General features: G+C 37.8%; 1 protein-coding gene across 2 annotated transcripts in view; it reads right to left on the reverse strand.

Annotated features, from left to right (window-relative positions):
- LOC102235908 (catenin delta-2-like) overlaps nucleotides 1–14905 on the reverse strand; it is a 220967-nt gene that overhangs the window by 78919 nt on the left and 127143 nt on the right. For both annotated transcript variants that reach the window (XM_023326505.1, XM_023326504.1), the window contains exon 13: nucleotides 184–316. In XM_023326505.1, the coding sequence (XP_023182273.1) occupies nucleotides 184–316 (133 nt within the window). The remainder of the gene's footprint in view (nucleotides 1–183; nucleotides 317–14905) is intronic.

Consider the following 14905-nt stretch of genomic DNA (forward strand, 5'->3'; position numbering starts at 1 on the left):
TCCAATGCTTTTTCTATGTAATCTTTAGAAGACAGCATTCCCTTGTTTTCTTGTCAACAGATTTTCATGTTTGTTTTTTTTATCATTCATTTTAGATTTCCTGTCTATGCAGCATCAGTTATCAAAACTTCACCAAAAACTAAAAGACAACAAGCGCACACGCGTCCGACAAAACTAGCATACCTCAGCTTTAATCTTGTTGTCTCCGAAGCACAGATGCTGCAGGTAAGCTGCAGCATTGGACTGCACCGATGGGAACTGGTGTTGTAACATCTGGATCACCTCTGGCAGCTCCGGATCTCTCCACCCAAACTCTCTGCGGAGCAACAGACAGAGGCACTTTGATTTCTTTAGCACATTAACAAGGCATCCAGCTGAAACACAAGAGATTACCTGAGACAGGTCCAAGTGATTCACAGATTTTCCTCCCAACATCACAAAAGCTGGAGACTCAGCTATTCACTCCCATGTTCACACAGCACACACAAGGAGACTCAGGAAATCAAAAAGAAAAAAAAAATCTCTATTCCTCTCTTTAGTCAAACAAATGCAGAGTGCTTCAAAGAAAGCAACACAGTGGGACTTAAATCGCAAACATTACTTGATGAATGAGCAGTCTACCAAAACACGCTCATTTCCATCCGACACACAGGAGATGATAGATAAAACAATGAGCCCAGCAGGTTAAACAAGTAGCGACTTCAACAGTTAGAAATAAATGGTAAGGAAAAAAATTGAATTAAAAGAAAAAAAAACTCATGCCATTTCCTCAGCTCCATCTTAGATCAAAGATGAGGACTTCATTCAAAAAGGCCTCGGAACCCTAAAAACATACATGATCATTTTCTGACTCATATTCGCTTCTGGAACACGAATGTAAAACTCATTTGATGTGTTAAGCAAGACGAAACAAGTGGGCTAGTCAAGATCATAATTATGTACACTGCTTTAAGAAAAAAAAAAAAAAAAAAAAAAAACATTGGTGAACTACCTCCGAACTACAAAAGGAATAAGCTAATTGTCGCCTGTGTAATTAAAAATGTATTGTTATATAAGCAAGAACCAAACAACAACAAAAAATGCACAGCACAGTATTACCGCTGCTAGAAGACTGTCTGCTGAGGGGGCAGGTTGAGTTATGTTCTGTACTTTCAGCCATTAGACGTTTACACATCTCTGAACACAGTGGACAAAGTGAAATAAATGTTTTGTCCCTTGGTAGTACTCAGGAAATTGCCTGCTTTATTGTGTTATCCTGTGCTAATAATTATTTTGCTACAGGCCCCTAAATGAGGAAATTATAAGTGTGCGCACACACACACGCATGGCAGTGTTACCTCCACATAGTGTAATATTTTCTCCAATAACTACTCTGCCCATTGGTCACTACTTTTAAAGTGATTTGAAAAAATAAATAATAATAATAAAAAAAAAAAAAACTTATGTTGAAACTTCACAGCCCTCATCGATTGAAGTGTTTCAGGATTGATTTTGCCGTTTCTGCCTTGGTGGTTACAGTTCTGTGACAAAATGTGGGCTCTGTAATTCCCATCAAGCTGTAATGATTTGTTTTACCCCCAAGCCCAGCTCACCCAAACATGAAAAAAAAGGGCGATCTGACCTGCCTAGAGAGTGAAAATTGATGGGGTAAAGGACGATGTGAAACTTTGCATCCAGGGGGAAAATAAAGCCCCGGCGCTCTCATTTCTGGCGGATCAAGCGAGTGCGGTTTATGAAATGTCTGCAAAAAGTGGCACATTCACAGGGAGTAAACATGGCTCTCAAAGATAAAGCAAGCTCCAGTGTGGACAGCTCTTTATCTGCCAAATGATAAGTGTTCTTTCAGCATGAAAACACGACTGAAGGAGAGTGAGAGAGGAGGTGGAGGGATTCCCAAGGCGTTTAAGGGATTTAGGAGGAGAGACCCTCAAACAGGTCTCCTTAAATCACAGAGCCAGATAACATCAGGGCAGGTTGTTTGTTTATGTGTGTGTGATGGGTGTGTAGCAAGTTTAAAACAGCATCATTATGTGTGTTTTTTTTTGTGGGCATAGTTGTATCAGTGCCCATTGGTGTCTGCTATACTTTGTGTGTGTTTGTGTATTTGCAGATCTATTTATATTCATTTGTGTCTTGACTTAAGAGAATGCAACCATAGGGAGATGTGCTGATGTGTACTGCTGTTGGGGTGTGTTTGTGTGTGCGTGTCATCCATCCCCTACAGCCTTTCAGCTCTGTCAGTGTAGTTAATAGAAAGCAGAGTGATCTGCTGATAAGATAAGCATCATGGCTCGCCATTAATTAAAAACCCCTGGTAGGGATGGAGATGGCAAGCGGGGAAGAGCAGAGGAAAGGAAAAGAGAGTGAAACACAGAGGGAGAATTAGAAAGAGAGAGTTGATGCAAGTACCAGAGCGTTCAGGGGTTCATCTGGCAAGAGGAAGCTGACAGGAAGGGGTATATAAAAAAAAAGAAACTAACCCTCAAACAAGAGGCCTGTCATGCTTGCACAGGTGCCAATAAAAACAGTAGCATCGGTTTATGCAAACCCAGGTGATATGCCACTGATATGAAACAGCAGCAGGCAAAAAAAAAAGCCAGCAAAGAGCAACAATTGCATAAAACATAGTTGTGAAAAAAGTTTGGGACAAACATTTCAGATTACTTCTGAGAAATCTGCATCTCAACGCATTGCTTCCTGTGTGGCACATTCTTTATATAACTTTATCATCTTGTAGTATACGCTTTGAGTTCTCAATAGACTAGTGGGAACGAAAATGAAGTCAGCCTCTGATGCCGCACAGAGCTCCGTGTTCCCGGTGAGATGGGTATGTTTGCAGTTTCTCGAGGCGTGCGGAGGCGTGATGCGGCAAAATACTTTAGTAAAAAAAGAAAAACTTCAGGTGTGGCAGAAGAGCAGTCTTACAGAACGAGTAGAAAAGGCAGGTGGCACGGGAGGACGGTATGGGAGAAAGGGTGGAGCTAGAAACAGAGTGATGGAACTGGCACAAAGTGAATAAGATTCTATGAGTCTTAGGCTTTTTCAGGTCAACACACAACACTTAGAGAACGAAGGATGGAAAAGGGTATTACAGAGATTAGAAAGTTAAGGTTTTTAAACAATCATTGCTGTCCAGGATTTTGAAACAGAATTTATACGTCTCTCTTTTCAAAACCAATCTTCAAAACTCTTGCACTACTTCATTATTTGGCAGACAGTTGAATGTAACTCTGAAACATCATTGTGTCCTTTGATGGGGGCACATCACCGGACAAAATTATCAGCCAAAACATTAACATTGTGTGAAGAGCTTCTTCCAGTGGAATAAAAGTTTTATGTCGACAATGTGGAGTAAATGTGTTTTGAGTCAATAAATATGACCAGAAAGTGTTTTGGAGATTTTACAGCTTTTAAAATGCAACAGCATAAAGCATGTATTTTAGGAGAAACCATTACACCCATCACCCGATTGTGTATTAGTTTTTCATTTTAGTGAAATTATAAGACATGATGCCATAAGAATGTAACACTCCTCACATTGCCTTCCTACAGATTTGACAGTGCAGCATTTGACACAATTAGATCACCAGATAAATCAAGCAGCATAGTAAATATAAAACACACTACCTATATCGACAAAAAACAAAACTCAAATTTAGGTAATAGTATAATGGAAAAACCTTGAAAGTATTAAAATGTGTGAAACTGTGAAAACAACTGCTTGGCAAACAGTTCATGGCTATTCATGAGTTCCTAGACTCAACTCCTGATATCTACTGTTGGTCTATTATCTTTAATTATCTCTGCACCACCCCTTGTGAGACACACGTCTGTGTTTAACACAGCTAATTTTTAGCAACCCTGGCTAATGTTAGCCTAGCATTAAAGCACAAAATCTGTTGGAGCAGGATGCAAGTTTTCCGAAGACTGACGGAATACGTCTCAATGCAGACAGTGCTGTGTGTTTTGAAACAAATCATGAAAAGGAAGAATTATAGAGCCTGCAGAATCCTGAACATCACTGGTGAGTGAGTTAAATGCAATACTGGTGAAATCTAATGTGATGCTTTATTACACTGTAAAGTCAAAGCATTTTTAGGCATGTAAATGTCATCATATTTCATTAACGTCAATAAATACCAGACAAGGTACTCGGATTCGTGTTGGAGTCAAAAATCCCACGTTGGAACTTTTCTAATGCTGTTGTTGCTCAGTAAACAAATAGCTGCAGTAGCATGACAAATTAGATCACTACACAAGTAATAGGTTCATCTTCAGGACACATACACAAAGTATTACACTGATTTGACCGTTACAAATATCTCCACTGCTTCTCAGAATAAAACAAATACCAAAGGTTGTAGCCAACATATGAAAGTAAAGAATTTTGCCCAACAGATACAGCTGTTAAGCTTTACCTATTAATTAAAATATTTAAGTACTTTTGTAAATTAATGAATGGTTTTGAAAATTCAATGAGGACCAAGAATGTAGATGTTTCAACAGGATAAATAATAATGCTGTGTTCTACATAGCAACACTCTACATAGCGAGTGTTGCTATGTAGAGCAACACTCGCTCTTATCCCTCTTTTTTCCCCCACCTAATATGATGCATGATGGTAAATCACATTTTAAACATTAATCATTTAGGTCTCTGAGGCCCATTCACATCCATCAACACTGACCACAATGAATCTGACTGACAGCTCCACACAGGAAGCCTGTCCCGCTGGCCTTAATCTGATTGGACAAGGCCTGTCATGTCTGTTAACTGATTGGAGGGTCAGGGATGGGCAGCATCGCAGTGTGCATGCCAAAGTAGAAACTAATTAACACCAAAGCATTAATCTTTATAAATGTTGAACTGAGAAGATAGAAAACATAAGAAAGCAGAGGGAGGTAAGACAAAAATAGTTCTTTGTAAAATTCATTTCTATTTATAATATATATATATATATATATATATATATATATATATATATATATATATACATATATATACACACAGTATATCCACTCTTTACATCTTGCATTTAGAAGGCTCCTTTTCTCAGCTAAAGTAAATTGTGGAGTTCAAGTCAATAATAACATTTCACCAATTCAACAGATAAACAGTATAAATAAATTGCAGAGGAAGATGCCCAAATAGTAGCCCTAAGTGTTTTTCAGCTCTGTGTAATTAAAAGTGCATATTAATTAAGATGCTATCCAGTGAAGGAAACAAGCCCTGTCAATATCCCCTACTGGCAAATGCTTGAGAATATAGTTGCCAAACACCTACTTGGGATTAGGTAAAAGTACAACTCAACTCAGCAATAAGTTTAATTGGGGAAAGAGTTTGAGCTGTTAGATCTGTACTGAATGAAACACAGCTTGAGATGTACAAAAAGCAGATTGCCCAAAGGCAGAAATACAAGTGAGGACAATTAACAGTGATCTGATGGCTTTTGCTAAAGTGTGATTTTGACCCATTTTTTCCACAAAATCTGTCTTTAAACCTTAAAGGTTCTGGGTGCCACTTCTATTCACTTACATCCTAAGTTATTCCATGATTATTCAATTAGATCCCACAGGTGATCAACTTCCAGATAACTCCAAGGTTGTCATCTGGACACTCACAATTTTATAAATGGGGGTAGGGGGGGGGGTAACTATCGTAATTAGTGTGTTTTGCAACATTACAACCCTTTTTTGTCATATGTTTGCTTTTACCAATCGCATGAAGATGGATGACATAAGTGGGTGAAAAAGACAAGAAGGAAAGAAGATTGAAAGTATACAAAGAGGGAAGGGTTGAAGTTAACACATAAGGAAGTTAGGAAGGGAGGATATATGGGTACAAGGAAGGAAAGTAGTACACAATAAATAGAGGGGAAGACAAGAAAGAAAGGGGAGAAATGTCACAATTAACAAAAGGAAGGAAAAAATAAGGAAAGAGAACAAGGACACAAAGAAGCAAAGCGACCAAGAAGACATAAGACTACTTTGAAATTAAAGTAGGACATAAGGAAGGATGGACACAATGGAGGGGAAAGGAAATACAGAAGGAATTGTACAAAGGAGGAAGGAAAAATGTGTAAGGAAGAAATATATGACTGCAGGAAGAAAGGTGGAATAGATGCATATAAGGAAGGAAGGAAGGAAGGACACATACATAGAAGAAAAGAGGTGAGGGACATTGGGAATAATGTCTTGATTTTATGTTCATAGTTTTGTTTTTTCCATCTAGATCTGGAATTTACTTAAATAAAATTCCAGACTTTTCAAAATTGCATAGGAACCCTCCCGTCATGAATTTAAAAATAATGTTTTATCCCGCTGCATCCTTATAACCTTTGAGAGGTGAGGTGGACGAAACTGCCTAATTAGTTTCTTAGGCATTATTAGCCGAGATAAAACAGGCGTATTTTAGGTTACTGAGGACATAGTGTGTGTATTTTGCTGTTTTTTCCCCCTTTGATTTAAACTTTTGAAATTAAGTTGTTTCGAAATTTATTTATTTGATTTTTTCTAAATTTATGTATCTGCCTTCATTTTATGCTTCAGGCCAAACAGCCAGGTCAAAACAAGATCCAACAAAGTCACTGCTAATTACAGCTGCACAAACCAGTGTGTCTCCTCACCCTGCTGTGATTTGACTCAAAAATACATCATGCTGCTTTTTATGCATGCCCTGCCATAGCAAGCAGAGGCCATACAACTCCTCATTAAGTAAATACAGAGGCCTTGCAAATTATTTAAAAGTAGTAAGTTTCAAGTTCATATTAAAAAAAGTTAAACATGCCCTCAAATGTTACAAACAAATATGACAAAGGACTATAATGTCAACCAAGCTGGGTTTTCCGAGTTGCTGTGTCCGAAGAACCTTTTCGCAATATTGGATGTTTGCCCAAGTTCAGTTTAAAATAAATCTCAGAGTGGCGCTCTGCAGACTCTGCAAGCAGCAAACAAAGAGCATAGCACAGCCTCAGTTATAGAGGATCAATGAAATAAGGAGGAGAAGGTGGAGGGATGAATGTGGTGCTCGTAATAGCTGGGCAGACAAATGGATAGACAGATATGGGTGGAGGAAACCTGGGATGAAATCCATCCCGAAATAAACAGTGGACAACAATCCGAGTCAGCGACAATGAAAACACTTCATCTTCTGTCACCGTCCTCTTCCCACACGTCTTACCTACTGCTGCTCTGTAAATGATGGGCAGATGGAAATGATTTAGGTGATCACACATCAACTCCTTCATTTGGACAAAGCAAGGCAAGTTGTTTGCTCAATACAGGTTAAGCACAAAAAGTAAAGCGCAAAATCAGATGCTGGCGAAGTAAATATAAAGCAAAGAAGTTGAGAGGAGAAATAAAGGATGAAGTGGATCCCTTAGCTCATCTATAACACACTGGAAGCTTCCTGTGACTTTCCACACCCTCCGCTCTTCCATTTGTCTGCTCATACCACCTCACTGTTCGTCACTTTCTCTCCGCCCCTCCCTGTCTGGACTTCTGTTTTGTTTTTTTTATTTTTTTGTTCCACTCACTGCTCTGAGCAACCACACAGACGAAGAGAGAGAAAAAAAAAATCAATATGCGTTCTCTGTGGCATCTTCCAACTGGGTATAAGAGGCTCAGGAGGTTGAATAAAAGCGAAGAAAGGATTTAGTGAGCAGAATGAGAGGTGCTGAATGAGACTTGCATGGAATGGAACAGAAAGAGGAAGCAAAGGGAAGAGCTGATGAAGAACAGAATTTAAGCAAGCGTTATTAAATCTTTGTTCCCAGTGATAAGGTTGGCAGCAAGGTGCTATAGTTGATAACTGTCATCTCAAAGCAAGCAGGCGCCACTACAGATCCTGTCTGAATATAGTATGGTCCCTCTTTTAGATACATTTACCAGTATAGTTCATATTTGTCACAATACTAATACTGATGTTCAAATCACATTAAAACTGAATGCTTTCAAGTTCGCTAGTTAAGCGCAAGTCTGCAGTCCCTACACAAACTAGTTCTTGTTTGTCTTTTTAAAATCAGAAAAAGCCTCTAATAACATATTGATCATAGCGTCATGCATTATTTGTTATGTCATTGACTAGTATTTGCAGTCTGGCCTTTGCCAGCTTATTCAAATCCAATTATTTTTTTTTCCTGTTCTTTTTGCTGACATAAATTTCATTTTAATGCAGACAAACTCAATTTTTTTTCTCATACACATTGTCATGTTTTACTTTTCAGAAAGCAAGTGAGAGCAATTGTAATACTTTGCCAATAGAAATAACATGTTGAAGCACTATAAGGTTACTGTCCCTCCAAATCTGTTAAAACATAATTTTAAAAATTTTATTGTTTGTCAGTAGCTTGAAGTCCAACTCTGTGATGTTATTTTGGTTATAACTAACACTATGATTGGCTAATTACTTGGTCATCACAAAGTAAAGTGTTTGCCAATTGATATGGTGCAAACTCTCCCTCCTCGTCTGCATCAGACAGAAATTAGGTGCAACTTACATAGTTAGGGCACAAGACTTCAATTTATGTATTATGAGGCCCAGATCAAATTCATCATGTAAAGAAAAACTAAAACATTACACGTGAAGATTTCCAATAAGTTAAAGGAATGCATCCATTTCAACCCATGGATACTCAATACATTTTTAAAATTATTTTAGGAGCTAATGCCAATAAAAAAGCCCACAAGAACAGATAAACTATTTTACTTAAAGCGGAAAGAGCATGAACAAGACTCTGTAGCTGAAATTTCATACTTCTTCTGCAACTCTTGTGAAGTGTCCTTTTTTCAAAGGAGTTATAATAAGTTAAGAATACAAAGAAATAGAAATACAATACAAAATGTATGAATTAAAACTATAACTCAGTTATCATAAGACTGTGATAAAGTCTATAAAGCCAGATTTTTCTGTAATATTAGATTTGCAGTTTTAATGATATCAGAGTTTTCTTGCTTTTTTCACAAAACAGAAACAACAACAACAAAAAAAAACAAGTAAACCCTGCACTTTATTTGTGTGTATGCATTAAGGCATGTGTGTGTATAATTGTGTATATATAAGGCTGCCAGTGCTGGGACTGGTCAAGGGGGAAACATTAGTGTGCAGTAACATGGAGCGATTTGCCAACCTAAGGAAAACACAAGCACCAGCCCAAATCTTTGCAATTAGCTGAACACACAGAATTGAAGGACTAATCGAAAAGGACATTAAGCTGACAGACAGGTGTTCATTAATATACACATATCCCGTGTAAGTGCAAACATGCACTTACACAGCCTATGGAATTTATTAACACACTGCAGCAAAGCACTAATCATGTGCACACATATGCGCACAACTGCAAGCCCTCGCAAATAGTGTTTGTATTGGAACCACGCAAACGTACGCTCTCCTATATACAAACACACATGCATTCAAAGAGCTATTATCCAGCATTTGCTGATCATTAATTTTCAGCCAAGTGGCACTGTTCGCCGATTGCACAGCGTAATTACTGGATGCTTGCACAACCAAACAATGGGCTGGTGAAATATACTCTCAAGTCATTATTTGGAAGGGTCAAAAAAAAAGACACTGAGGTTATCTAAACCATTACACTGTATCACACTGTATGCTAATTAAAACTGAAAAATAGGAGGAACAACGTAGTTACAACCATCAAGAATGAAAACCTGTTATGTTGACCAGAAAGGAAAAAATAAATCCTTTGACTTTTAAGTGAATAGTATTTGTTACCAGTATGAAATGAACAATTTCAAAGGAGAAAGATGTTTCTTTTTGAACATCAAAACAGTTGTGTGACTTCAACAACATGAAATTAAACAAATCAAAGTTGAACTTTGTAACAAAAAGTGGTTTGGAATTAAATTACAACGTGCTCATTCCTCCTAGTCCCTTCACTGATTGGCTTGCGAATATGCAGCATGGTTACAACAGTAAAGATGGGAGTGGTAATGATTTACACTAGTTAGAGTCTTCTTTTTCTTTCTGCATATTTGCACCAATTTTATCCTTGCGAATTGTATCACAAGAGGACTGTGAGAAGCTGATTTTCATTGTTCTATTCTCACAAATTCTAAAGTGACTAAATCAAGTTTCCTTTAGACCAGGATGAGTCTTTAAACTAATCACATATCAGGGAACAATTATGACAAAAATGACCAATCAAATCCCCATCTTATACACTCACTCAATCAGACTGCATGACCTAGTTTAAGACGACAAATGAAGAGAAGATTGCTAAGAAATTACTAACCCACTGTCCGTTGATTCGGAAGCTTGTACAATCATCTGACCTGGCCGTTGAGTGGCAAACAAAAAAAGGTGAGCTATTTCACTGTGACAATGCTAATGAGCATTTCCAGCCAATAAAGATGTGTGTGTCTCTGTCCACCAAATGCTACCTCAGGCCTCATCACTAATGAAGGTTCTACAGTGTCAGCATGTGCCCATGTACGTCACGCACGCACAAATTATCCAGAATTATTCTGTCAAGCAAATATCACAGTGATAAGGTCAGACGCGATATTAGCACCGTCTCTGTGTATGCGTTTGTGTATTCACACGTATGAATATCGTTCACTAAATGTTAAACGTACAATACTGAAGCAGACAAGTATGACAGAGGTGAGGAACCTACATTTACATTAGACAAGTACATCTTACACAATGCACAGAGCTTCTACCCTTCTCTAGCCTATATTTCATGAAATTTGACTTGTCAGTGTTTTGCACAATCTTGCTTGAAACAAGCCCAAAGACAAACGACAATAAACATAGACCTCTGGCTTGTCTGCTGCCTTGGCAGAATAATAACAATGGAAGGATAAAGATGAAGTGGAAACAGATAGCTGGCCGAGACTGACATTTACACCACATTAGCAGCTCGGCAGCTTAAGTGTTCCATTTCCTGTGGGTCGAACATTACATCCATTCAGGCAAAGGAATCAGTGTTAAACTTGAGTCCAAGACACAATCACTGTGATTACATCCTAAAATGGAAGAAAATAGTTTCAAAGTGCTTTGAGGTTGCATTTTTCAATCGAACTAAAATAAAAACTTACATTTGTTCTGACATTGATGACTGGGAAATACACATGTAAAATTGCAATCATCAACTTCTGAAAACAAGTTTCATTTCAAAGGAGGTTTTCATCCCGTGCTTAGTTTTTTGTATATTTGTAAATTATTGACAGACACGACAACAGCTAAGTGGTTTTAATTCTTAACACTACAACAAAACATAATGTGAGTATTCACTACTGAAAGCCTCAAAGTGTTGTCATTTTAGCACTGCTCTGAAATCTCACAAGAGATAAGGTGTTGAAGGAATTGTGGCGCAAACATGAGCAAGAGTTTAAAGTTTCACTGACAAAATTGCAAATAAACAGAAGGGCGAGAGAGAAATTGCCTAGAAAGCAATGTAATTTTTAGTTTGTTCTTTTCCATATAAAGAATGTTTGGAAAGCTTTCACAGACTATCTTCTGGCAGAAGGTAAAAGTTGTCGCAAGTAATGCTTAAAATGGATGGAAACTCTACTACAACTTAACAGATCATTTTGACTGGGATGCCTACTGCCAGTCAAAGGAGATGTCTGACACAAACCCTAATCTTTCTGGAGAAAAATGCTCCTCTAAGTGCTGGGAGACCTGCCGAGGACTGTGGGCTGAGTAGGGGTAATTTCATGAGGTAAATTTCACTCTCCTTAGACTGCTACTCATCACACTCCTCATCCTCTCTTCAATTCGAAGAGCTCTTCTTCCGTATGCACTTGCTGAAATAAATAGCCATGACCATGAGTCTTGACAACTCCCTTCAAACAACAAGTAACAGAACAACATTAATCCCTGCCCAGCAGTTGCTTTATACCCAAGGCTGTACTTACAAAGATTAATAGTCAGATTTGATACGATCCACTGTGACTTCTTTTGTGGATATTAAATTGCATCCCTACCAATACCAGTGTCATTTAGTAGAAATACAAAAGAAATGCAAGGACTATATGTGAAGAAGCTGAACACTTATAGCAATCCCTCAGTTGTAAATGCCAATACACGGTTGGCTTCTTTAATTAAGTTTCTTTGTATAGCACCAATTCACAACAAATGTCATACCAAGCCACCATGCAAAAAAGGGAGTCTTTGCAGAGATGTACAGTAGATTTCATCTCTTCCTCATCTACCTCATTACCCTAATCCATCTTCCCATACTTCCTACACAATAATTTTGAGTTCACCGGCATCTTATTCTAGGTTCCATTGTGGGTCCCAAGTTTTCTAAGCAAAAGTCATTTCTCTGAGAACAGTCATCCATAAAGAGTCTCCTCTTATTGATCCTCCAACAAGTCTCCCCAGATAACTCAGCAATACATCCTATGTGACTCATCTCCAATCATCTTGGTTCATTAAACCTTTAATTTAAATTCTTTCTAACATGGACCTCATATGATAAAAATAAAAATAAAAATAACAAAATTCCAGGACTCTGGTGTAGGAATACTTTCCATGATAAAAAGTAAGAGCTTCAGTAACTTAGTGGCTTCATTTAGGAGAGAATCACACTAACCATATAAGTGCAGAGCTTGTGGCAAAATCTATGCCATGAACAATAGAGAATATGGCGGTTGGTTTCAGCATTTCAAATTCAATTCAAAAATACTTTATCGATCTCATAGGGAAATTAAATGTTAAAACTCAAAAGTATTCAAGATTCTTCAAAGAGTTGAAGCAGATTCTGATGGCTGTGAGCAGAAAGGATTCTGTGTTTGTAGACGACGGCAACAGCTCCTTCAGTTGCTTTGTCTCGGAGAAAAGGGGCTAAACACAGACAGGGCGATTTATATACAGAACATATGAAGTAATTGGCAGCAGTAGCTCTACTGATGGCCTCATCTATGAAGTTGTCAAATTTGAACAGAATGCCAGCCCATATGTAATGACTATGGATAGGAAAGTAGAGGAAGAAGATAATGTAAATGTCAGTAATAACTACAGATAATGCATATAGTTGCAGAGTAGGAGAAGAAAACTGGTCAGTATGACCTCCAGCAGCATAGCCTATAGCAGCTTAACTGTCGTGATAACCTAAGCCACTATAATCCAGGACTCCCTTGGAAAGGATGATTTTAATCACAATGGGACTTTCGTGGTTAAATAAAGGTTAAATGAAAAAAAAAAACTACAAACTTTCTCAAAAGGGAAAGTTTCATGCCTAGTCTTAAACATGGGGTTATAATGTATTCTCCTGGCACATAGTGCCATTTTTAAGTGCCTGTTACATTCAGCTGTTAGGACAAAAAAAAACGTATTTACGTACAAGTGGCTGAGGCCTGAAGGTCCAAGCAAAGATTTGGGGTATTTACGCAGCTGCTTTATGAGCAGAAGTTTGGGCACCTTTGAATAGTGGCCACGACTAATTCAATGATTCAAAGCAACACTGCAGGTATGTTTTTGATTACATGGAATTTCATGACATCATCTGAATATATGGAGGCAGATTAGTAAACATTTGGGGGAAAAGAAAGCATTTAAAATAGATTCAAACTAATCTATTGTATTAAATGGCAAACCGTTAAACAAACTGAACATATGTTGTGCTTTGCCAGTCATATTGACCATTCAAAGTGCTTTGCACTAGACCTACATGTATCCATTCACACTCAAACGCACATTTATACACCGATGGGGAGAGTATTGCATAACTACCAAAGAGAAAAATATTGACAAATTAAATTATATATTATTGTGAAATTCACCCAAGTATTAATACAGTAGATACACTGTAGTACATGCATATAGTTGTATATTATAAGGCCAAACAGCATCTTTACCCCTTGCAGGACTGATTTTGAAAATTCTTCACAGCATTTTAAAGTTAGTTATGACATTTGAAACAGACATACCAAGGTGACTGAGATCACACAAAATGACAGACTAAACACTCCATTATCTCCCCGGGTTAATAAATAAACAAGTATGAGAATATAAGGATGGCAAACTTTATGCCAGCACATATTCAACACTTTTTTCCCAAAAAAAAAAAATTCTTGATGGCAGCTATGAAATTTCATTTTCCACCTCTTTGATTCAAATGATCAGAGTTGTCTGTTTATTTGGTGCTTGCCAGATATTCACTGAGCAATGTTTCAATGACACAAATGACTGCATCCTCTGAAGTGGTATCATTTGGTGATAAAACTTTTATTTTCTACAGCTCACTCATCCTTGCAAAGTGAAAGTAATACACAAAATGGAGTAGGAAGGAAATTACTACCTAGCTGGAGCAATGCTTGCGTGACAGCTCACAGCTTGTTTAGCATCTATGAAACAACAAGGTGAAAACCCACAGCTGAACTTGGCAACAATAACAGCAGCATGAATGATTGCAGTTTATTGCATATATTATCAAATAACTAATTAAAATCGGGAATGTGTCACTGTGGTGCTCATTATAAATATATGTGATAAGAAGCATGTATCAAATTCAGACCTAGGCATTAATAAATGGCATTTTGAGACTGCAAAAATCAGCGAACTGATGCAAGGAGCACTCAAAAATGTACAAAATGCACACTTGGGAAAAGCAAACGCGATCACGCATGAATGCACTTACTTGTAGCAGTTAGTGAATGACCATAGAAGCACAGGCAGCATTCAACACACTCACACCTTCACTAAAGGGGCAGAAACAATACAAACACTATTTAATGACTCAGAGGAGGGGTTGCCCTGCTTCTTTTTCCTCAATTCACCTTTTTTTTTTTGTCTTTCACTCCACTCCTGTAATCATTCGATCAAGACCAGTGCTTGACTCGACACACAGCAAAGCGTGCGTCTGGCTGACACGGTGGGCTTTGTTGATTATATGAGGTGGAAAAACATGCACACAAAGAGGAATGTACACTCA

This window comes from Xiphophorus maculatus, chromosome 21 (assembly GCF_002775205.1).
Source record: "Xiphophorus maculatus strain JP 163 A chromosome 21, X_maculatus-5.0-male, whole genome shotgun sequence".
NCBI classification, from domain to species: domain Eukaryota; kingdom Metazoa; phylum Chordata; class Actinopteri; order Cyprinodontiformes; family Poeciliidae; genus Xiphophorus; species Xiphophorus maculatus.